The following is a 24960-nucleotide window of genomic DNA, read 5'->3' as shown; positions in this document are numbered from 1 at the left end:
GGGAAGGCTGAGCTGTGACACGGCGAGAGAGAGGCATGGATATATATACACTAACAAACGTAAGGTAGGTAGCTAGTGGGAAGCAGCCGCATGGCACAAGGATATCGGCTCAGTGCTTTGTGACCGCCTGGAGGGGTGGGATAGGGAGGGTGGGAGGAAGGGAGACGCAAGAGGGAAGAGATATGGGAACATATGTATATGTATAACTGATTCACTTTGTTATAAAGCAGAAACTAACACACCATTGTAAAGCAATTATACCCCAATAAAGATGTTAAAAAAAAAAAGATGATGGGCAAGAAAACCCTCAGAGGCCGTACATCAGGGACAGCGAGTACATCATTACCCAACCCTGCCACCACCATCATTATCAGCGTCAGCAGCACCACCACCATCAGTATCACTGTTATCATCATCGCCATCATCATCGTCATCAATATCATCATCACCATCATTGTCATTATCATCATATCAATATCACCATCATCATCATCAGCGTCAGCAGCACCACCACCATCAGTATCACTGTTATCATCATCGTCATCATCATCGTCATCATCATCATCACCATCATTGTCATTATCATGTCAATATCACCATCATTATCACCACCATTATCATCATTACGTCATTATCAGCATCATCATCTCAGTTACCATCATCACTGTTGTCATTTTCATCATCATCATCAATATCATCGTCATCATCGTCATCATCATCAAACTAAAATTCAAACCACAGCACGTTCCCAAGTTCATGCAAATGGACTCTTATAGAAACAAAACCATAGAATACATACCCTGGCCCTTGTGGTTGACTTCTTTGGCAGCAATGACTTTGTTTATAACAGTCTGAAGGAAGTCATTCTCCCCCGCCACCCTGGGTGAAAAACGGGATGACATGTTCAGCGGCTTGTGTCGAATGGCGTCGTCCAACGCGAGCCTGGAGGGCACGGGACGACCAAGACCACAGGAGACAAAGGGGCACAGGGACCCAGAGGTCACAGTAACAAGGGAACACAAGAGATCATCATCACCGAGTGCGAGAGAGAGTCATCACAAGTCAATGCACGACAAAGGACAGGATAGGTGACAAGAGAGACAGGGAAGAGCATTGATCAGGAAAATGCTGAACCGCACAAGAGAAGTAAAGCGAACGAGGTCGGCCCCACCCCCGGGAAATAAAGGTGAACCAGGGCACCACTCCATGTCTATCAGACAACTTACAAAAAGGGAACTTATCTGAAAATAACATGGCCGAACAGCATCTAATCCCAAGGAATGTTTAGGACCATTTCTTCTGTTTCATTAATTCTTGACCATATAGCATAGGTCAAGGGGTGGGTGCTTTGAAGGGAAAAGCAAAACCAAGACAAAAAAAAAACAAAAGATCCCTCGGACCTAACTGCTTGGGAAGCTTGGGTAGCAACCACCCTGCTCCATCAGACTGTGTACTCAACGTAGCCTAAAATAATTAAATGTGAAAAGAGTGGCATAATCTTCAGAGAACACAACTACCGTGCCTGAAGAGTAAAACTGTGACACAATTATGAATGTAAATCATCAATGTTTTGGGGACTCATGGATCACGAGCTTTTAATAGAAGCTGCACTAGGACTGAGAAAATAGAAACAAACAGGCGACATGGGCAAAGGGAAATACCGTGTAGCACAGCAAAGCACGATATGCAACAAGCAAGAAAATGTACATCAGGTACATAATGTCTACAATTATTTCTAGAAACTAGGACAAGCGCTATTCATCACTTGAGCCCACATTACTCAAGAAAGCTGAGTGCTGTTTTCATTGACTTCACCAAGTTAAGAAAGAGAGAGGGCTTCCCTGGTGCCGCAGTGGTTGAGAGTCCACCTGCTGATGCAGGGGACACGGGTTCGTGCCCCGGTCTGGGAGGATCCCACATGCCGCGGAGCGGCTGGGCCCGTGAGCCATGGCCGCTGAGCCTGCGCGTCCGGAGCCTGTGCTCCGCAACGGGAGAGGCCACAGCAGTGAGAGGCCCGCGTACGGCCAAAAAAAAAAAAAAAAAAAAAAACAGAGAGAGAGAAATGTACTCTATGCTTCCTTCCCTAAAATTTATCCTGTGGTATAATAAATCAGTTTTAATGGAGCAAAAAATGGGTTTCATTAGCATGGCATTTCCCAAAGAACTACTGCCATTGCTTATTTTGCTATTAAAATCATGCTTTTGTTTCTAACACTGAACATATGAATCTGTATATCAGTCTTCCTTTAATGGAGCAGGAAGTCACAAATTACAGTAAGAAGTGAACATGTAATTAAAGTGGACATTTCACTACAAGAGAAAAAAGGTGGCAGCAAGATGCCACCTCAAATAGGTCATAACCAGTCCCGGTGAAATTGAGGTTAGTGAGTCTAAAACTAACCCCCCTCACTTTTCAAACCGTAACCCAAGTCTTTTTCTTCCCTTGACTTTTCCCAGAAGACACTAGTAGGCAACAGGTAATTTCAATGCACTGGTGCATTTGGGCATCAAGAAACTCTGAGGTCTAATGAATAAAACGGCATTCAAAACATCACTGGGCTGCATTGTTTTTCTCATGGGCAACTTAATAGTATCGTTTTATAATGGTGTGTTTTAGTTATTACCTCAATATCTGCCCATGTTCCAAGATTATGTTCTCCTTGTTTACTAAAGAAACTTCCAGATTCTGCAGAATGGAGTTCCCTTTGTAACTCTCTTCACCAGGTATGATTCCAAAGTATCACGTTCCAACAGAATGTTCTATGACGACGGGAATGTTCTCTACCTGCACTGACCAATCTGGTAGCCACTGGCCACCTGTGGTACTGAAGACTTTAAATGGAACTAGTGTGATGGACGCACTAAATACTTAATTTTAGTTAATTTTCATGAACTGAAATGGCCACATGTGGCTAGTGGTTACAGTGTTGGACAGAAGAATAAATCTAAAGCAATGAAGCCACAAAAAACCTTCGCCTCCAGTTGTGTGGTGAGATACGTAAAAGTGAACCTCAATTTCAAGCACATTAATGCAATGTTTTCTGTTATTCTAAATGCCTACTGAGCCATGCTTCAAGATGCTGTCTGACCAGATCACCTGCCTGTAAAGGAAACCACTCTGCTCCACCTTGAACAAGTGGTTCTCAAGCCCGGGGCTGAAGGCGCGGTCCGTCGTGCAAAGGCAGGGGTGCAAAGGGAGACCACCTCCTGCTCCCCCATCCCCCCAGGACAGGACTCCCCCTACCACCCGCCAACCTCCAAGCCCCCTCAGCCGACACCTGAAAACAACCAGAACTGGCTAAAATAAAATTTCTTTCAAGCCTGGAATCACTTAAGTAGAAAGAGAAATGAGGAGAAAAGACAGAATGCAGGGCACTATGACAGGTCATTCTAACTCAATTTATCCTTTACTCTGTCTTCTAAGATTTCACACCGCCAGGAGGAAGCCCCCTCTTGTAGTTAACCTAAACCCCTCTAATTCCTCCTCCTTTCTCTCTGTCTAAGGTGGAGAAGTGCCCTTGAAGGGACTACAGACCATTATCCAGGCGCCCTCTGGCTTTAATCTCCAGGGAAATAACACCAATTCTTTCAAACTTTTCCACGGGAACTACCTTCAAATCGGAGAATCAATTTAATGAATCTCCTCCAAGTGCTTTCCCAGCACACCTCTCTATAGACTTCAGGCCAGAACTAGACAAACCCTAAAAATGGCAAAGCACAGACAACGTCCACTCGAGGCAGCCCCAGAGACAGAAAAATCACAAGTTACAAAAGAATTCGTTCTTCTTGTGTGCGGTTTTTTTATTTTGAAGACAGCAACTTCCCATGAGGAATTTGAAACTACTGTACTTTGAAACTGTGAATAGCTACTAGAATAAATCAATTATGTGAAGAAACATGCATGCTCAGATTGGAATTGTAATTCTGAGCGTCCCACAGGATAAGGCACGTCAGGGATCACACGTAAAATCTTCTACTCGCAAGACCATAAACTGTAACCCAGGTTTCTTGCGACTACAAAAATGCCCTTCACTAGAGCAGCGACTAAACAGATGTTTCATTATTATTCAATAATCAATTCCTGTTTGTGCTGAATTTATAAACTGAATTATAAAGATAATTATTACAAACATACATTTTCCATATTCTATCTGGTTAAGTACTTTGCCCCATACTTACGGCTGAAAGGGAATGAAATGCTGTTTGTCTTCATCATCTACTTTTCCATTTATTATATCTGTTACATCCATCACTGGGGACAAGAAAAGAACAGAGGCGGTTTTGCTTAAATGCTATCATCAGAGAAGACAAACAAACAAAAGAACATCGGAATGTCCTCTGACCAACCACAAGCATAAACTGGTGGAATTTTCTTATATTCAAGTTTAAAGTATTTCCACGTTTGAAAGACCAATCAAGTTATCAGAAAACACCAGCCCAAATGGGGTTGGGGCTTAAACAGCAGAGTTCCACTTAATAAATTCCTTTGTCTATTACCCAACTGGCACCGACTGAGTTGCATTTTCCAATAGAACCTTGTGTGTTGATGAAATGTTCTATCCCAAGGAGCGTCTGAAATGTGGCCGGTGGAATGGAGGAACTGAATTTTTACTCTGATTTCATTCTTATGCCAAAATAGCCGCACGTGGCAGGGCGACCACACTGGACAGCACCGCTCTGGAGCCTCACATCAGCCACGGCACGGCCCCAACAAGGAAACAGTACATCAAGTGGCTACGGTTTACCCACCCCACGCTGGCATCCGTGGACACCATTTCAAGAAACACTGGACAGCTAATCCCCTCACTCACCTACTGTATGGTTGAGGAAACTAGGCTCAAAGACCTGAATGCATTTGCCCCAAATCTGGCAGCTGGAACATCACCGGTGCCCAGCTCAGACCAACACAGAGAGAAACCCCGAGAAGAGCCCTAGGGGCGCTGGACACGTGCTCTGTCTCTGCTCCGCTACCACAACTGACTGCAGGTAAGTGAGCAACACGCCTCACTTAATTCCTTCTGCACGGTCCCCTCTTTAACAACATACAATCATATATTAAAAACGGGGACAATTTCCATTTCTACCACCTCCCTCCACCCTAAAAAGGGGGAAGGGATTTGCAGGACCAGAACAGAAGCATCCCTCCTGTTGCTAAGATGCTCATATGGCCAAGACTACATCTTTACCACCAGTTCTGAACCAACAGATAGAGCTCATTTTTCAGCCCAAGTCCAATCAGCCTTCGGTATTTGCAGCAGCAGCTCAGACAACTGGCTCTATATGGGTCAGAACAAGTGAGTCTGAACCCAGGAGACTACCTCCTGCAGCCCAGGCAGCAGTGAGCAGCTCTCCTGTGTCCGCAGACCTCTCTCCTCTGGGACTCATCCCACCAGCTGACTATGAGTCTCTCTGATAATCCAGCTCCCTTGTCAAAGCCCCGTCTCTAGCCCTGGACACATCCAGGAGGCCAGCAACTACTGGCAGGAAGGCAGCACGTGAGCAAGAAACACAACCTAGGTCTGAGCACCAGTAAGTTCAAAGCAGCCTTAGCTCTGCTACTTCCTGGGAGTGACAGCCCCTTTGGGCCCCCAGCCCAGTCTCAGAGGGAAAGGCGTTGAAATCGCCCATCACCATGTCTTTCCCTCACTGGTCTTCAGCACACAGGCCCTGGTGAAGAAAGTTCTCGCTGTGATTGGGACTTTGGGCATCAAAGGTCCCCGTTGCCCAGGGAAGAATGAAGGACTTGGGGGCGTCACCCCCAAAGTAAGAGCCCAAACGTTTCTATGTTCAGGTATGAGGGTCCATCTTAAGAAAGCCAAGAGTCCACTATTGGGCAGATACCCTGAGAAAACCATAATTCAAAAAAGAGTCATGTACCCCAATGTTCACTGCAGCACCATTTACAACAGCCAGGACATGGAAGCAACCACAGTGTCCATCGACAGAGGAATGGATAAAGAAGATGTGGCACATATATACAATGGAATATTACTCAGCCATAAAAGGGAGTTATTTGCAATGAGCTGGATGGACCTAGAGTCTGTCATACAGAGTGAAGTCAGTCAGAAAGACAAAAACAAATACCGTATGCTAACACATATATATGGAATCTAAAAAAAAAAAGGTTCCAAAGAACCTAGGGACAGGTCAGGAATAAAGACACAGACGTAGAAAATGGACTTGAGGACGGGGCGGGGGGAGCTGGAGCAAAGTGAGAGTAGCATGGACATATATACACTACCAAATGTAAAACAGATAGCTAGTGGGAAGCAGCTGCATAGCACAGGGAGATCAGCTCGGTGCTTTGTGACCACCTAGAGGGCTGGGATAGGGAGGGTGGGAGCGGGGGAGATGCAAGAGGGAGGGGATATGGGGATATATGAATATGTATAGCTGATTCACTTTGTTGTACAACAGAAACTAACACAGTGTTGTGAAGCAATTACACTCCAATAAAGATCTATTAAAAAAAAAAAGAAAGCCAAGAGTCCAGCTGTATGTAGTCACCAAAGGTGTGTGACAGAGGAGGATCTAAATGGCCCAGAAACATGACATCACACGATGCAGGGGGTAGACGGAAGGTGGCGTCAGGATGCTGGTGATGGAGGAGGGACAGCACAGGTAGAAAGCCAAGAAGGCAGGGATGAGAAGCAGGCTCGAGTGACAACTCCCACAGCCTGCTCACAGCCACTGGGCACCACACATCCAGGTGGCCAAGATACACAGCATCCGCTTCTAGGGGTTCGTCCTCTCCCAACAGTCAGAAGAGACACAAAGATCCAAGTTCAAGGATGTGCACCGCATACCTGGGCAAGAATATGTTTTAATAGCTCCCCAGGCTGTGTATGTGATTGTATAAGTGCAAATGAGAAATACACTTAGGGCTGAGAATCGTTGCCTTAAAAGATTTACCTTTTGTGCCCAAAGTGTACATGGCCACATCGCACGATGAAATGTCCTCCCTCCGTCTCAGAGCAGACAGGAGTAGGAAGTTGGGAAACACATAAGCAGAAGGCTCAGGTCCTTACGTAGCATGTATAGAAACACACCAGCTCAACAGCTCAGGAAAGCCAGCCCTCTGGGATGAACGTGGACGGTAAGAGATCGCTTGCCTCCTCCCTACCTCACCCCACTGCTCCCTTTTGCTCTGAACCTAAAACTGCTCTAAAAATAAAATCTGTTTAAAATGGGCCAAAACAAAACTAAACGAAACTAAGCCCTGAGTTTCCTTGTAGCCCAGGTAAAGAGTCCTTCCATCTCTGCTCATACAAGAAATCCAGTGATGTATCGGAAAGGAAGAATTTTCTCACATACCTATTGATATAAATCCCAAGAACCACAGAAAGGACAGGAAGAAATAGAGGCCTGCGAAATGAAACTCCACTGCAGCCGCCAAATCGTGGAGAAAATCACTTCCCAAACGGTGAAAACTGAGAGTGACACTGCAAGACGTGTCGTAATCAGGACGTCCTGGGGACACTTTCCTCTCCCCTCCACAGAGAGAACTCATCACTCCCTTTACTTGTGCTGTCACCAAAAACAGAACAAAACCAGAGCACACGTCCGCAGGATAAAAGGCCCCTATTTGAAGAGAACTCTGTCCTCTCCGGGCTTTCTGCTCCTTCTACCTTTTCATCCCTTGGACCATTCTGTGTAAATTCATTCCTAAATCTATCAATCGCCAAGTCCAGAAAGCCTGCAACCCTCCAGTGACTGGTTTCCCTCCAGGATGAGCATGTGGGTCAGGGTCTCCTCCAGGAGACAGGATCCACTTTCAAACCAAATATACAATTTGCACCTGAAGCTTGTGGAGCAAAGACCCTGAGCTGAATGGGGACCTGAACCCATGCAGAGAAGAACGAATACATTTTTTTTTTTTCTCTCCAACAGAAAAGCTTATAAAGCAGCCAGCCCGCTGTCCAACATTCAACGGCAGCTCGTATTCACGGCAAAGGTGATGATCTTGAAACTCTTAAGAAAAAGGAAAGAAGTGGATTACCGGCCACCCCGAAAGGCCGCCGCAAGCCGGAGGTCAGCTTCCTTGTGTTATTGTCTCTCAGTTCCATGCGACCCACTCGAACAATCTGACACACAAAACTGATTTTCTCCCTTTTCAGGTCTTTGCTTCCGAGATCCTAGAAATATTAATTTCCGTAAGTTATTTTGGAGAACCATTATTCAATGCAGGTTCAATTGAAACAGACAGTAGCAAGATGGATTGCGACTCTTTTCTCCAACCAGTTTTTAGCATTTTAATAAGTCATTCACAAGACAAAAAGGAGCTGAATCACAAAAGTGAATTAGCATTAAATGAACTTAAGATCCAAGTTTAAGAGACATACTCAACGTAATGAAGTACACATCTTTGTCATGGGGATTCTAAGGGTAGCTAGAGACCCAGAAGATCCCTGGGCAGTTATGTTATTATAGTAAATTAACAAGTATTAAAGGCATCCCAAGGTCCCATGCTCTAGTGTGGTGGGAAGTCAGACAGCGGTCATTAAAAATAGTCATTAGAATGGTGAGCAATTCAAATGAACATCTTTGGATGCACTTACAGTGAAAACAGCTCGCAAGTTATGTAATCTGTCTATATCTTTAGGCAATCCTGAACTTGACCAGCGAACCAGGTAGTTTTCACTTGAAAAAAAGAAATAAAAGCAAATTAATTTCCCAAATAGAACAGGGTACCAAATGTACATCCACACTGACTTTTCATTAATACCACGGAGGTCCACTACGCAGACAACTAAATGGGTTCAGAAATATCAACCACATCAGATACAGCTGCTCTGCCATTAACATATAAGCAATTTCCACACAGGACAGTATGCAAGGACGGCCTATACAAAATCCCTGAGGTTTTAATTTTGGATGCTCAGGGTTATAATTCCAAAGGAACTATATGCAAATGGCATTTCAAAGTTTTTATTACTTTTTTAACCACTTTTTTAAATTGAAGTATAGTTAATTTACAATGTTGTGTTAGTTTCAGGTGCACAGTACAGTGATTCAGTTATATACATATGTATTCTTCTTCAGATTCTCTTCCCTTATAGGTTATTACAAGACACTGAATATAGTTCCCTGTGCTATACAGTAGGTTGCTGTTGTTTATTTTACACAGTTGTGTGTATATGTTAAAAGTTTATTATGAAAAGCATATCTGTTCATTTGGAACAATTATAGTCTCACATTCACCATTCATTCATTTATAGTATAAAGTAAAACTGCCTGATTATTTCAGAGCCTGACACAAACCAAATATGACCTAAAAATACATATTGAATCCTACAACAAGAAGAAATAAAGTCCTTATCAGAAGTGGCAATGAAATTTGTTCTGTTTTCTGTCATATACTAAGTTTTTAAATTTTCAAAAATACGAGTGAAGATTCTAGACTTTTAAAACACACACACACACACACACACACACACACACACACACACAGTTTAAACCATACTTTTTCCCTCTGGACAAAGAGAAAGTTATACTGAGGAACAAAAACAAGAACTGAGAAAGAGAGCACATGAGAAAGGACAGACATGGCAGAGATGGGATTTACAATATTTTATTGAACATTCTTTGAGAGCCTTTACATAGCAGGCACTGTTCTAGACACTGTATTCCACCAACCATCTCAGAGAAATAACAGTAGGTCAAAGGTCCAGAAATGACATTCACAGAGAACCAAAGCTCGAAAAAGCAAGATTAAGACAAGAGCAATACATTGGGTGGGGCTTGGGGGGGGCGGGGGCAACAAACAAAACATCCTCTAAAGACAACATAGGAAGCATGACTTCAAGCTGCAGTTGCGAGGTCCTTATAACATTACAAGACTCAGCTTTACCGTCAAATATCCACGTACGTGCAGGAAAGCTACCTGGGGGAAGTCTGGCCAGCTGATTACCCCTAGGGCTCCCTGCAAGAGCAAGACTTTGTGGGGGGTCCTGAGGCCATCTTCCCCACAGTAACCAAAGAGGAAAGACAGCAGCCAGAGAATGTCACTGACCTGATGAACTTGGACTCCACGGGGTCATACAGAGACATGAGCACTTCGGCATCTTCTCCGATTTTACACACCACGTTTTTGAGGTTAACAAACAAGGCCAGAGAAGGGGTGGCAGCAAACTTGGCTTGTCTGTTAATGTCTATGTTCTGCTTTTGAGACTGTCAGTGGAAATAAAACAATACAACAGAAAGTCGACAAGAGCAACACTCTTGGCTACCCCTTGCTTTGTTCATTCCCTACAGAACAGAAAACCATGTGAAACTAGCTGCAGTAACACAGCAAAGCCCTTCATGCAGCGTCTTCCTTGTCTTCACCTGACACTCTCATCACAGGCACGCACCCAACTGAAAATAACAGTGCCTTGTGCAATGGTCCCAGTCGCATAACAGCTTATACTGAGTATTTTCAGATACAAAACACTTAGGGGCCCAGTCAATGAATCAGAACGGAGACTACATGTGGAGTTGCTCGTCTACTTTTTGGTTCTCCCATTAGATCAAACCCTCCGAGGACATCTCTGTTATTCATCATTATGGCCTCAGGACCTGGCACAGAGTAGGTGCTCAACAGCTGCTGAATGAATGGATGGCTCGATCAGGCAATCGAGTTCTCAGTGTCAACTACATACAAGATACCATTAAAGGCCATGGAAGATGGAAAAGATCAACAAGATACGTGTCCCCGCCCTCACTGAGCTTATTTTGTTTAATTAATTCTTATTGGAGCATAGTTGCTTCACAATGTTGTGCTCGTTTCTACTGTACAGCAAAATGAGTCATTCTTACATATACATATATCCCCACTTTTTTGGATTTCCTTCCCATTTAGGTCACCACAATGCACTGAGTAGAGTTCCCTGTGCTATACAGTACGCTCTCATTAGCTGTCTATTTTATACGTAGCATCAATAGTGTATATGGGTCAATCCCAATCTCCCAGTTCTTCCCACCCCCCATTCCTCCTCGGTATCCATACATTTGGTCTCTATGTCTGTGTCTCTATTTCTGCTTTGCAAATAAGATCGTTGAGCTTAGATATGTCACTCTCCTACTCCTATCAGAGGAAACACAGAATCGAGTATTGTTTCCCACGAGCTAAGACCACAAAGCCAATGTCATTAAAACCCTGCCCCCTGAGCTGAAGCACACCCCTCGCAAGAGTTGAAATGCTTTCAGGTCATCAGCAGCATGTTTTGATGCTGGGCTCCATTCCACCCCTCGTCGTATGAAATATACCGTGCAGCTGTGCCTTTTCAGGTCCTTTTCAGTGCACGTAATGGGCATCAGTGGTGATGTTTTACTAATGTAGTAAACCGCTGCTGAGAAAATGTGTTCCATGTGTAAATGGCATATTACAGAGAGGTGAACTTACCTTTTCTTCTTGTAATCTTTCCTCCACTTGTTTAGAAGCTACTTCGTGAGCTCTGAAAAGACTAATCGTGCTAGTTAGTTCCGGATCCAGAATGTTCCCATCTTCATCTCTCACCACCAAGTCCAAATCAAGGATCCTAGAACAATAAGAATTCAGAACTGCACAACCCAAGGGCTCTGAATTCTCTAACAAACTTCAGTCCCAGCAACTGAACAGAAAACATCACCGAAAGTCGGGGTCACCCACACAATATTAGGAAACACAATTCTGCAAGGTCACCGCCTTTAACTTAAAATGTATACCCTTGGAATTAAAAAAAAAAAAAACTTATTCAGTTTTTACTTCCATTGCCGTAGTGGCTTTGTCTTATAGATCTACAAAGTCCAGATGAAATGTACGTTGCTAATTACCATGTGAACTGTATGGACAATTTTGTTTTGTTTTGTTTTTGTTTTTGTTTTGTTTTTTTGCGGTACGCGGGCCTCTCACTGTTGAGGCCTCTCCCGTTGCGGAGCACAGGCTCCGGACACGCAGGCTCAGCGGCCGTGGCTCACGGGCCCAGCCGCTCCGCGGCATGTGGGATCCTCCCGGACCGGGGCACGAACCCGCGTCCCCTGCATCGGCAGGCGGACTCTCAACCACTGCGCCACCAGGGAAGCCCTGTATGGACAGTTTAAAGTACACACATGCCATGTATATGCCGTGGCACATGTGTGTATATAAATTTGTGTGTGTATGTGTACGTATGTACAGTCACATGCCCACCAATATGCCCAAATATATACAGCTGGTGGTTGGGGAGAGGTGGGAGGAAGGAAAAGCTGGAGCAGAGGCACACCCACCACTCCATTTCCTCACCACGGTCTCTGGCAGCTTCTACTGCACTACTTTCCTTCTACCTAGAGTCAGTTCTAATCCCTTAATTAGCCCAACAGAAGATTGTCGATAAAGACGTTCTACTGTTTCAACACAGAACGTACGGAAGTCATCCACAGTGATGTTAAGCCACTTTCTGGCCAGGTGGCTAAATGTAGTGGCCACCTTAAAACACAGGCAGCATCTGACTAATAAACCTGTCCGTCTATATCTAGAAATGTTTTTTGGCAACATTCTCTCCATTTCCCCAAATCCAACGAAATAGGTGATTTTTACCACAATTTTTATTTAAAGAATAAACAAAGGCAATTATATAAAGAAAGAAACCAAGAGCTGTGCTACGGTGGTGTGTTCTGGTTTTCTTTTAATAAGACGTGAGGATCTTAACCACAGATGCCTTACACTTTGCCTTTCGGATTTTTCTTCCTGCTATTAACAAGTCTATAGAAGCGGGGCGTTTTTATTTTTTTTAACCATACAACAAAGGAAAACATCTTTTGAAATGAAGATAAATTTCAGTTAGAGAATATCTTTAACAGTTACAAGTTGAAGAGGAAAGTTGACTTGGCAGTAAAACCTCCATTTAGATGAACTGATCTCTGACTCCTCCGAAGGTCACACACCTTAAAGCTATAGGTGAATGAGTCTAATAACGTGTCAAGCAGGTTCAGTTTTGTCAGTTGTGCTGGACCACTGCACTATTTGTGGAAGGAAATCACAAAAACCTCATTTTGTCCTGTTAATATATCTACTGAGCAAATTCGCGGATGGTGAAACAAGACCAACTGGGCCTGTCGGCAGCCCAGGATAAACGGGCTTTTACACGAACAGAGGCTTTTCCCTTTGCATGAAAAGAACCTTAGTGGTTGTAATGATTGCGAGGAATTTCAAGAGGTAATATGCTCTTATTAGCTGTCTTTGTAACAAGATTCACCAATTTGGGAAAGCCCCTCCCTCTTAAATATTACTGCTCGTCCCCTGGGAGGAGCCAGTGCTGGTGTGGGTGGAGCCAATGCTAATGAAGTGGGATCTGTTCTTATGTGGGCAGGGCCAGTGCTGGCGTAGGCAGTCAATGCTGTTTAGGGTGGGTAGGGGTTCCTGTTCTGGTGTGGGCAGGGCCAGTGCTGGCGTGGGCAGAACTACAAAGCATCTGGCTTTAGGAAGACTCACCAGAAGGTCCTGCAGGCCACACAGAATCAGGCTCCCTGAGAAGCAGAGGCTCTGGCCATGCTCCAGCCTGCTGTGTACACCCTGCCATGTACCTCAGGCCCCAGTACAGCTGGTCAGACCCATTTCACAAAGGAGGAAACCTAAGCTCAGAGAAACATCTAAAAGACCCCAGGGCCTGGATTCTGAGCCAGAACCCTCTCACGGCAGAGCCCATGCTCTTTCCGGAATGCCACGTGCAAACTGCCACAGGAAGCGGTCTCTCAGGGATCTCCACACCAACCATTCCATGCGCTGTTCTCAGCAGCTGGTGCTCGGGTGGTTCTGAATCCAGACTGAGCCTCCACTGTGAAGGTACACTGCAGCAGAGCAAGGGACTCTAACACCATTAGAAACTAAATCCGTGGAAGCCCAAAGCACCTCTGGCGGGGGGGGGGGGGGGGAACGCCCTGAAATTACGTGCAAAATTCTGTGTGTATGTGTTATGTATGTGCATTTTCCTAGAGAGATGGTCCATGACCTTAATCACATTCTCAAAGGTCTCCCAGAAACCATTTTAAAATCCGACTTTGAACACAGTGATTTTATTTCTCACTATTTTGTTTCCTGAAGAAGGAACTAGAAAGATATGCACAGAGTATTGGGCTTTAGAGAAGTTATGGAGTAGATCTGAGTTCCTTGGGCAAAAACCTATCTTGTTAAGGACTGCATTTCCTATCAAAGTAGTAAATTACGTTTGGAAATACTTCCCTTTCTTAACTAGATTGTTCCACGACATAATGTACTTTGGCTTCCCACGGCCGGTGGTTTCTGGACATAAGTTCAAAATATGATACTCCAAGAGAAAATAGAAGCAAAGCTCCAAAAGCTTGGGTTTTTAGGCAGGTGGTCTTGAAGAGGGTTTCACTGCAACAATATCCCATATCCTATACCCAGAAATCTCCGGCTTCCTGGGGGAAAAAAACATTAAAAAGCCTTCTCCTGTAGGCTTTTCTAATCCAAACATTACATCTTACTAATAATGCAGCTTTTAAAACCTTTTCACACTTGAAAGTCTGAATTACCAGAAAACAAAACTGTTATAATTCTGATTTTACAAAACACTTTTTTAGTTTTTCCAGGGCTCCCTTCAGCTGAATGGAGCTATTTTCTGAGCTTTACATCCTAATGTGTAAAATGAGGAGGCTGGACTAAACCAGTAGTTTCCCAATCTGCTGTCCGTCACAGTCCAAGTCTATTCTGAAAGACTGGGATTTCTAGCCAGCATTCCAGACGCCAGCAATCAGGATCTTAAGGAGTGGTTCCCAGGATGCTATATTTTGAAAGCTTTCCAAGTGATTCTGATACAGACCAGCATTTGGGGGTCCTGTGACCAGATACTTTTTAAGGCTTCTTGCAGCTCTGACATTATATGAACAGTCAAATAGTTACCCGGTAGATAAGGCATGGCCTCATTCTGGTTACAGAACCTGGGAGAGCTGGGATGACTGTGCATCAGAAATGCATGCCCACACTAGGACACGCATCTCTGTGGGAGAGTGAGTGCACCATTGTTAAAGGCATTCAAGCAGAGCTGGGCGGCACCCCGCTGTAAATGGGAACTTTTGCATGAGACATACTCCTGTAAAACAATTACGTGTTGTTCATATCGAAAATGCAAATTTAGCTGGCTGTATACTTTTTCCAACAAAAGGTCTCACATATTTATTATTAAGCCAATAATAATAGTTTCTGCACTAGTGCAGAAATACTGACACAAAAATAAAACACATCCGGCTGTTCAGATACTAGTGATGGCCTCAGAGAGATACGGTAACATGCAAGTGACCTTGACACAGCATAAATATGTGTGCCACCTCACGCGAGGCTCCTTATAGACCCAGCTTGGTTCTTCTCCAATGTCTTCTCTTGGAATTGTACCTGATTTTATTACCAGTTTTCTTTCAAATCCGTTGGGGAATAGGACAATTCTCCTCTTGTTCCTTGGCCAGGAATCGCTTGATCCTGAAAGTCTTGTGAGAAGACATGGCAAGGAGCAAATTCAACCACACATAGGATGACGGAGAAGAGAAGAGACCAGCTGGCTGTATTTTTGTTCGCCAAATCTGGCGTCCCTACACTGGTGCCAAGTTTTAAGGTGCCCTTCGATGTCCCTTCCAACTTTCAGAACGCAGGACTGCACAGAAAGAAACCTGGTGCTTTTGTTACTACACAAAGTACCCCCATGTCTGGAATCAAGGTCAAATACTGTCAGCAGGAAGGAAAAGTTCCCCGTCAGGGGAATCAATGCGCGGTTCCCTCTGAAAGAGTGACAATGACAGGTTATCCCAGGCCCATCTTCTTGAAAAGAATACTTTTCAACAGTGACTCAGAAAACCCCTGATCTTCAGGATCCAAGAGAAAACAGCTCATCCTTTTAAAAATGAAACCCGTGCCATTATTTTGATGTTAGAAATTTTGTTTTATCGTAAGATAGGATTCTATTCTCCTCAAGGTTTATGGGGATGCTATTATATTGGATAATGTAAGCATGAAATCATCTTTCGAATAAACGAACCTGTTTCCATAATCAATCTTGGCAGTGACTTTCTTCTTCAGTTCTTTGAGCTCATCCTGCGGCAGAGTTCCAGAAAGAATCTGCGATCGCCACTCAATAAGGTCGTAGATCATGTGCCGAACGTTTCGAAACATCTCCCTGTTATCTTGCTAGACAAGGGAGGAAAAGCCAGATGTTAAGTTCCTGATTTAAAAGAGCTCTGTGGATTTCTTCTTTTCTCAAATAGACATGTCTGTGCTTTATATGATGGTGTTCAATTAATGTCAAATTAAAGATGTTTTTAGCATGGAACTGAACACATTAGATAGAATTTGGTTCCCATCACACACGAAAAGATGAAAAGAACAAAAGACAATGCGCGATCTTGCATATTCCAGCCAAGCAGAGTAGACCAGGGCACGATCTGGACTTGGAGCCTCAAAGCCAGCACGGGAGCTTCTAGAATCTGGCCTATGAACGGGCAACCCTTGTAGCTCCCTGAGGAAGTGCCCAGCCTACAGATCTTGCCTACTGAGACTTCAGAATACCTTCTCCCCCAATAATTCTCAGCACACAGAGAAACTCAACCCCGAGGCCTGTCGGCTGAGCTACAAGAGAACGTGCCTCTGGGCTCTTCTGGTGACTGTGGTGCATTTGGCACGTGCAGAGAGGCTTCTGCAAAAGGCAAAATCTGAGTCTACAAAAGCTCTCGGTGCGTTTAGGCGAAAAGGGAAGCACAAACAAGATACAAAACTCGTACCGCTTATCACTTTCTACATATTCCAAGGGGGTTGATGGCACAAAGAAAAGCAACAGTTTTGCAACAGCAAGAGTACAATTCATCAAGAGGGACTTCCCTGGTAGCGCAGTGGTTAAGAATCCCCCTGCCAAGGCAGCGGACACGGGTTCGAGCCCCGTTCCAGGAAGATCCCACATGCCACTGGGCAACTAAGCCCGTGCGCCACAACTTCTGAGCCTACGCTCTGGAGCCAATGAGCCACAACTACTGAGCCTGCGCCCGAGAGCCGGCGAGCCACAACTACTGAAGCCCGCGCGCCTGGAGCCCGTGCTCTGCAACAAGAGAAGCCACCGCAACGAGAAGCCCGCGCACCGCAAAGAGTACAATTCATCAAGAAAATGAAGAATCACCCAAAGGAAAAAGAACCCTGTGGTTCTTTCCATGAAAAAAAATCTAGGTGAAACCTAACTTGATAAAATTCTACATGGCATGGTGCCTATAAAAAATTAAAAAGTGGTCATTGCTACATTTTAGAATAACTTCTCCTCTACACAGCTGAATCTCTCACCCCCACTATTTCTATATTTGACATCCTTTCTAGGAATTTCTAAGACCCCCACCACTTACCCATCCTATCATGCCCCAACAGATTATCTTCCATCCCATGAGCTTTTTTCCTTAGTATGATCCTAATCTTAATTTCTTTCTTTTTTTTTTTTTTTTTTTTTTTTTTTTGACCACGCCACAAGGTTTGCAGAATCTTAGTTCCCCAACCAGGGATCGGACCTGGGCCCACGGCAGTGAAAGCACTGAGTCCTAACCAACCACTGGACCACCAAGGAATTCCCATAATCTGAATTCCTTAAATGAAAACTAAATAATCAAAATCACTGGTTTATTCTAAAATTAAGTTTGTTTCCATCTTATTAATCCTCCTTGTCCAGTTTTATAAAGCATTACCAAATACCTAAAATCCTCAATATCTTCCTAACTTGTCTACAGCCACAGAGCAGAGGGGGAAAAAATATTTATGAGCAATATATATGTGTGTGTGTGTGTATATATATATATATATATATATATATATATATATATAAAAGAAGCACTGTTGTTTAGCTTTGCACTAATCTAGCAATGTAAGTCCCTAAGAGGCAAACGTAAATTTTTCAAAAGGAAACCAAGGTGACAGTTAGGAATGCCCGTTCCGGGACTGTATAGCTAAAACCGTGTCCACTAACATATTTGTCAGCATCAACTCCTGTTTGTTTTGCTGCTGCATTTTTGTTTAAAAATTGCTAACATGAAACACCGACTCCGAAATTGCTCAGATTTACACAAAACATTCACGGCTAACTTTACGCTTTTAGGTTTTGGAGAACATTTGATGAACAATTACTGCAACTGCTTATTACTGTGCATTTATAGGAAACCACTGTATAATCAAAAGCAACAAGGCTGCCTGGAGAGCAGCTGTGGGACGCTGGGAAGTCTTCTATGTTCCCGAGAAATCGAAGCACGGCCTTCCCTCCAGAGTCCTAGCTTTGGGCCGACAACATTAGCAGATGAGAAGTCAAGACTCTGAAGAGAAATACAGGCTTAACAAAAGGTATGCTTCCATAAATGTGAATTTATGTGCAAAGAAATGCCCCGGGGAATACGAAATGGAAGATGTCAGGGCTCCAAACTCGCTGCATTAATAAGGCTTCTTCCGAGATGAGGAGAACTGGACACCACACACGAAGCCAGAAAGTAAACTATTTCCGTCCCTCTGCAACAGACACGCTTAGGTCTAGAAGACTATGTCATTTTTCTCAAATGAAAAGAAGCATTACCTACGTGCAAACAATGGCAAAGATAGTCATCCCTCTCTACTGCACCCATAACGAAGCACCTACGACAGTTTCAAAGCAGATTTTCGCTTTCATACTCACATACAAACTTTGAGGGAACCCCAGCGCAGGTTGCCTCAGCCTGTCTTCCAAAGCCTGAAAGCAGCCCATTTCCCTTTTCAACTCAAGGAAAGGTGAAACCCATGGCCCCTTCCTTGACAGCCACTTCACTGCAGTCAGCACGGCTACACCCCAACACAAAGCAGGTGGAAGGGCACATGGTCCCTGAGGGTGGCCAGAGTACTGGGCCAGGCTGCTAAGTATGACCTGCTCCCACAAGTTCTGCTTTTGAGGTTCCCAGAAAAAGGCAAACTACCCTGTTGGTTCAGCGGGGTCCACAAAGACCATTCTCTATTGCTAAGCGCCGATTCAAAATCCCATCTTCTCACCACATAGAGCTGCCTCCAGATGGTGGACCACTCTCTCAGTGTTGTGGTGACTTCCTGTATGAGCGGGAGGTCGCCTGGGATGACCGTTTCATGTTGCCTGGGAAGGATGCAGGAAAGGAGAGAGATGGTCACGGCTTCGTTAAACCAGGGGTACCGTGTAAATTCCAAATCTAGGCCACAGTGTGCAATATTTAAGCAAATGGAGAGACAGTATACAAATAAGACTGTGCCCACAAAGGAATACATACATCTCTACGAATGACAAGTAATTTCTGTACAGAGTCTGAGAACGTTCGTACATCATCCTCCGTGTAAGCCATCTACCTCATATGTCAAGGTAAGATGAAGGAGGCAAGTAATATCCCGTCAGAACATCAAGGTCTGAGAAGTGGAAAGTGTATTCATAATGTGCGTACCCATCTATTTTACAGATGCCATAAATTACCACCAGTCTGTGTGGCATTAAAATGCAGGTTTGGGATAAGATGATTTTTTACGTTTCCATCAGGCCTAAAACTCATTCTATGATAACATACATGAAGCAGTTATCCTTGCGAAATATGAGCGAGGTTACAGCTTTCAAGTGTCCACAGGTGCCCTGATCCCCAAATTCTGCTTATCCTCTTTCCCTTTTCTCTCCACCCCAGAAGGTTAACCCTTGACTTATTCTTGACTCATGATCTACCAATATTTGTGCGCTGGTTTTTATTAAATCAACCACTGTTTTCTGGTCACGTGCTCTGCGTCGGGCATTGCGCTGAGTAGGACTCATAATATTGGTATCTGGGACTGGGTCAGAGACTGAATTTGGTGGCTTGTGAAGTCAGACCACCTGGGCCTACAGGTCCTGAACAGACAAGACTCCCATCAACATGAAGTGTCCAGGGGGCATTGAAATAGGTCCCACCTACACATCTTCAACTGCCTGGAGCCCAGACCTGTGGGCAGGACGCTGACTGCAGCTCACAATCGGGGTTCAGGGCTGCAATGACTCACTGATGGCGGGGTGCTCCCCAAGGAAGAAACACTGGAGTCCCTGAGAGAGGGCCAGTCCCTCCAGAGAGGTCTGGCCACGTGCACCAGCGGGATAGCAGGGACCAGACGTCCAGGGAGGGCTGCCCGCAGGACCACCCCACACGAAAGTGCTGTTAGGAATTACCCTTTGCTGGGACATCATCAGTGTCCATTACAGGACGTGATGGTTACGGCAGCCCTACCAACTCTGTCACCGAGTTTCCCAGTAGGGATGTTGATGAAAATGTGGTTGACATCATAGACTCTGTGATGTCATCCTTGCAAAGCCTCCAGGGAGAGCTCCTCTACGCACAGTGCGAGGACGCTCGTCAGTGACTGGGCTGCACTCATGTCACAGAGCCTGAGTTTCATGCTGGGTCCACTGGGCTCTTCCCACTGGCTAGGAGACACCTGGAACTCAATGAGACCCCGCTTTCCCCATGGGGGGAGGGCCTCACTGCACACGGTGGACCCCGGTCTCAGCTCTGGATCCTTCTCACCTTCTTTCCTGCATTGGCCTGATCTGTCCCCTGGACTGAGTGCCAGCTGGCTCTAAGGTATCTGACGCGGCTGTGCTGTTACCTCTGTAACCACCCTGCTACCTGCTGGGGGCCAGCAGTAAACACACCCGACAGTGCCTGTCACAGGTGGTGACTCATATGAGCTCCCTGGCTCTGCATGACTGAAGCAGATGTCATGGGACAAGTCAGGGCCGGAGGTCCCCATCCAAGCGTTTCCCACAGAGAGGGGACAGCTGAGATGCAAGAACAGAAGCCACCTCAAGGGGGGAGGGGCAACAGAGAACCAGGAGAAGGTAAGGAGGGCGCCCTGAGAGGGGCAGGCAGGGGTGATGCAGGGCAGGGAAGCACCAGAAGCCACAGGAGCTGAGTGCAGCGGACGCCCGCCAGTGTCAGATGCGACAGACAAGCTCCAGAGAGGAGGGCTAAGAAGACACTGGCGATTAGGAGGTGTGGTAACCATGTCGGTGTCAGGGGAGGGGACAAACGGGAATTGCCTTGGTCACGAGGCTAAAGGTACAGGATCGGTGGCAGCCGCAACACAGCCACGATCTGGGGTGTCTGAGCCTGAAGGAAGGCCGGTGTACAGAGAGGAGAGAGAGCCTGCAGGAGAGACGGGATGATGAACTTGGACAGCAAGGAGACAGGCAGGGGCAGGATGAAGAGTGGCCGGCACTGGAAAGGAGGAAGGACCAGGAGAAGAAAGGGAAGGTGATGCCCACGGTATCCGGAGGAAAAGTACGGAGTGAGACCACCGGTCAAGTCTGAAGGCAGGAGGTTCTCTGCCAGGAGGGAGGCGGGAAGCAGCCAGGTTTGGGTGGGAACAGCCGAGGGAGGGTCAGGGCAGGTATCAGTAAGAGCAATCACAGGAGCCCTGGAGCATCGGCAGAGAACTTTCTAGACTGCTGGTTTCACCGGTGCCCCGTTCGTTTGCTCACGCTGGGGCATGTGACACTAACCCAGTGACAGGAACAGAAGTGTCTGTCTGCCTGTCCATCTGGCTGTCAGGGGGTGACTCTACTTACGAAGAATCCACACAGTCCCTTGTGCCCTTCACTATTATGCTTCGTAATTACATTTTACATATACTCATTTGTATACATCAAAGTGCTTTTTAAAAAATAATTCCTATACAGTCTGATGTCCAGACTGATCCTGCTACAGACTGATGTAAAATACATGAAAAGCACACTTTATGCAACTATTTCCACAGAAGGATGAAAGTTTCAAAACTTTCCTCTTTTTACTTCCCTTTGAAACTGTACATACAAAACATTTTATCTGTAGAAAAAAGGACCCTATTACAGGTCATCACGTTTATGCCTCTAAATTATTTTCTTCGTTTTAATCGGAACTACAGAGCCCGACCTAGTCCTTTCCGTATGTTAAAAGTACACTGCTTGGAAAGGCAATTTTGTAATCAGCCGCAGAGATGTCATTATGCAGTAATCATATGGTTAGTAATTTTATCATTTACATATTTAACTGAGTGTGAAGATGTAGCAGAGACAAAAAAGGAAAACATTTTAATGCTCCCTCCTCCAAGTTCGCACCTGGCTATTCATTTGCCATTCCTGCCTAACGGGTTCCTGTTCTACAAATGTCCTTTTAAAGATCTTATACATCGGTTTTATGACCTCTAGGAAACATACGTCAGCATTAAGCAACGTGTAAATTCACACACACCCCAGTTTAACAACTGTTGCTTCACCCTCAACCCCATTTGCGTCACAGCCTGCAAAGTCTTCCGGAAAAATGGATTCAGAGCTGGGGGCGCCGTGCAGGCTTTGCCTAATAGGGCGGCTCACAGAGGAAGAACTACGAAGCTTTCCAAATCCGCATCAGGTTCAAGGAGGTTGGCTGCAGTTCCGACGCTGACTTAACTTAAGACTGTGTGAAGGCTCAAAGCCATGCTGTGGACAGCCCTAGATCAGCAGTTTCCCTTCTCTCCCCAAACTCCTGTCACATCAGGGTCAATGTCACCCATCGTCCAACCCCCAACATCGCCCTGCAAAGAGCCTCAGGCCAAATGCAATCACTGCACGACTTCATTTAAATATCAAGACAAGACTCACCCTTTTCCTTCAACTATGGCTTCTTTAAGATGAATATATGAAGCAGGAAATATACCCTTTGGGAGGAAAAAAGACAGTAGGTTTTATTATTAATATGAGTACCGATTGCAAATCGAACGACTGCCCCCCCAAAATGGAGGTGGGGATGTGGCTGGATCACTATTAAATCTGCAAGCCTAATGCTAAGTAAGTCTCATACACAACATAGCACAGAAAACAAAGAGGTGTAAAAGACGGCAACTCCTTCCGCTTGTGTTTCAAAGAGGCTGTGGATGTCTTAGAAGAAAACAGACGCAATCTGTTTGCAAAGAAAAAATCCCACAGGGACTTTGCTGTGTCTTCTCCACGGGCCACACCTCGTTTTTACTGCTGACCTCAACACAGGAAGACCCGCAGCCAGAGGATGTCTAAGAACAAGTTCTGACAATGGCTTCTGACAGCTCTTCCTTCCGAAATACTAAAACTGTCATCAAAAGTTAGTTTATACCGTTGATCATCACATAGGCACTGACTGCTTACCTGAGCCAAGGAGACTTTCTCAACCATCTCCAGAGGGGCCGTCAGATAAAATAGAGAAACTGGGTGCATGTCGCCCAACCTGCCAGACTCCTAGGGGGAGCACACCAGGTTACACGGAGACAGGGCTTGGCACCCCCAAGCGTACGGCACACAGGGGCCCAACAGACAGTTCCGAGGGAGACAGCTCCTCAAGAGGACGGTCAGTGTCAGGCGCCGTGCGTGAAGCGCCAGGAGCTTTACCAAGAGTCCTGGTCCTGCTTCCTGAGCGAGGACACTACCTCCCTTCCTGGAGGGCAAGCAATGGGGCACCAGGCCCCAGGATCTTGCAACGATGCAACGCTAACAGGTTGCGGCTTCCCACGTGAGATGTCATGCACGCAGCAAAAAGCCAATCAGTGGCCCTGGTGGCTTCGGGCACCTGCCGTGGGAACGGGAGCTTCCGACTAGGTTTCCCTGGCATCTGGCCCCAAAGGATTTCCACAGGAAATCCAGAAACCACCCTACTAATCCTGCTTGGGAAGGGGGCATGGGCACCACTGGTTCAGGTTCCTCCTGCCTGCAAGGGAAGTGGCCGCACTTCATATGAAGAAGAATTATCACAGAGAGGGAAGGAGTCAGGCAGAAAGACAGAGGCTGAGCACCACAGAGGACTGCGGGGGCCCGATGCTAGGACACCTCCAGATCCCAGGACGGTCTCCAGGTGCACATTTGATGTCAACAGGTGAGCACGGGGCGGGGAGGGACGACGGGACGGACACACATACAAATAGGCCAGTCTCGCCCCCTGCCCATGTCCAGAGATGTCCCTCAGTCTCGGTAAACCTGCTCTCGAGAATCATGGAGCCACAGAAGGGACAGTAAAAGAAATGAGGCTGGACACATCTGGAGGCTTGAAATAAGCGACTTTTTTTTTTTTTAATTCATCTTATTTTTGGCTGCATTGGGGTTTCGTTGCTGCGCGCGGGCTTTCTCTAGTTGCGGCGAGCGGGGGCTACTCTTTGTAGCGGTGCACGGGCTTCTCATTACAGTGGCTTCTCTTGTTGCGAGCACAGGCTCTAGGCACGTGGGCTTCAGTAGCTGTGGCACGCGGGCTCAGTAGTTGTGACTCACAGGCTCTAGAGCACAGGCTTAGTAGTTGTGGCGCACGGGCTTAGTTGCTCCGCGGCATGTGGGATCTTCCCAGACCAGGGATTGAACCCGTATTCCCTGCATTGGCAGGTGGAATTCTTAACCACTGTGCCACCAGGGAAGGCTGAAATGAGCAACTTCTCCAGCTGGGGCGGCCGGGACCAGCCCAGATCTATTGCTCATTTGTGAATACCAATAAAAGGATGCTTCCGGAACACAGAGTCAGGTTACTAGGAGCCAAGTCCCTTCTCTGCTACTGCCTGGGGCAGGGGTGCTGACGCAAAATCACGACCTTCTTAAGGCTTCAATTTCCTCATCTGCTAATGAAGATTTTAGGCGGAAAAATAAATATGCCCCTACCCAGCTCTGTGAGCTGTGAAGTCAGGGCCCTGTGCTGCAGGGTAGGAAGGGTTAGGGCTCATGGAGGCATGGGGAGTTGGGAGAGATCCCCGACTGGGAAGGTGGTACCAGACACCAAATGCCAAATATCAAAGAAAAGTGAACAGCTTTCCCGGGATGCACATGAAGTTGCAGCTTTGTCACTGGGGAGAGGGGAGGGTTCATAACCCTAATCTCTTTATTAATAAAGTCCTCAATTGTGGCTTTCTCACATGAACCTCAGGTTTTCATCTGCAGGAATACATTCTTTTTTTTTTTTAATTGAAGTATAGCTGATTTACAATGTTGTGTTAATTTCTGCTGTACAGCAAAGTGACTCAGTTAAATA

The 24960-nt window shown here is 45.7% G+C and overlaps 1 protein-coding gene and 1 pseudogene across 2 annotated transcripts in view; both read right to left on the bottom strand.

Moving 5' to 3' along the window:
* DOCK1 (dedicator of cytokinesis 1) overlaps positions 1 to 24960 on the bottom strand; it is a 542215-nt gene that overhangs the window by 442033 nt on the left and 75222 nt on the right. The window contains exons 4-12 of one of the 2 annotated variants that reach the window (XM_027112936.1): positions 22587 to 22642; positions 18980 to 19076; positions 15984 to 16132; positions 11384 to 11519; positions 10013 to 10170; positions 8559 to 8640; positions 8000 to 8135; positions 4180 to 4252; positions 800 to 942 (exon numbers count right to left, since the gene is read on the bottom strand). In XM_027112936.1, coding sequence (XP_026968737.1) covers positions 800 to 942; positions 4180 to 4252; positions 8000 to 8135; positions 8559 to 8640; positions 10013 to 10170; positions 11384 to 11519; positions 15984 to 16132; positions 18980 to 19076; positions 22587 to 22642 — 1030 coding nt within the window. The remainder of the gene's footprint in view (positions 1 to 799; positions 943 to 4179; positions 4253 to 7999; positions 8136 to 8558; positions 8641 to 10012; positions 10171 to 11383; positions 11520 to 15983; positions 16133 to 18979; positions 19077 to 22586; positions 22643 to 24960) is intronic. The other variant, XM_027112937.1, reaches the window with a different exon arrangement.
* LOC113623531 (60S ribosomal protein L39 pseudogene) lies at positions 11981 to 15977 on the bottom strand (annotated as a pseudogene).

This window comes from Aethalodelphis obliquidens, unplaced genomic scaffold (genome assembly GCF_003676395.1).
Source record: "Aethalodelphis obliquidens isolate GAN/ISIS:26980383/991018 unplaced genomic scaffold, ASM367639v1 scaffold11, whole genome shotgun sequence".
NCBI classification, from domain to species: domain Eukaryota; kingdom Metazoa; phylum Chordata; class Mammalia; order Artiodactyla; family Delphinidae; genus Aethalodelphis; species Aethalodelphis obliquidens.
The sequence above is the reverse complement of the archived record's forward strand: the minus strand, read 5'-3'. Positions and strand labels throughout refer to the sequence as shown.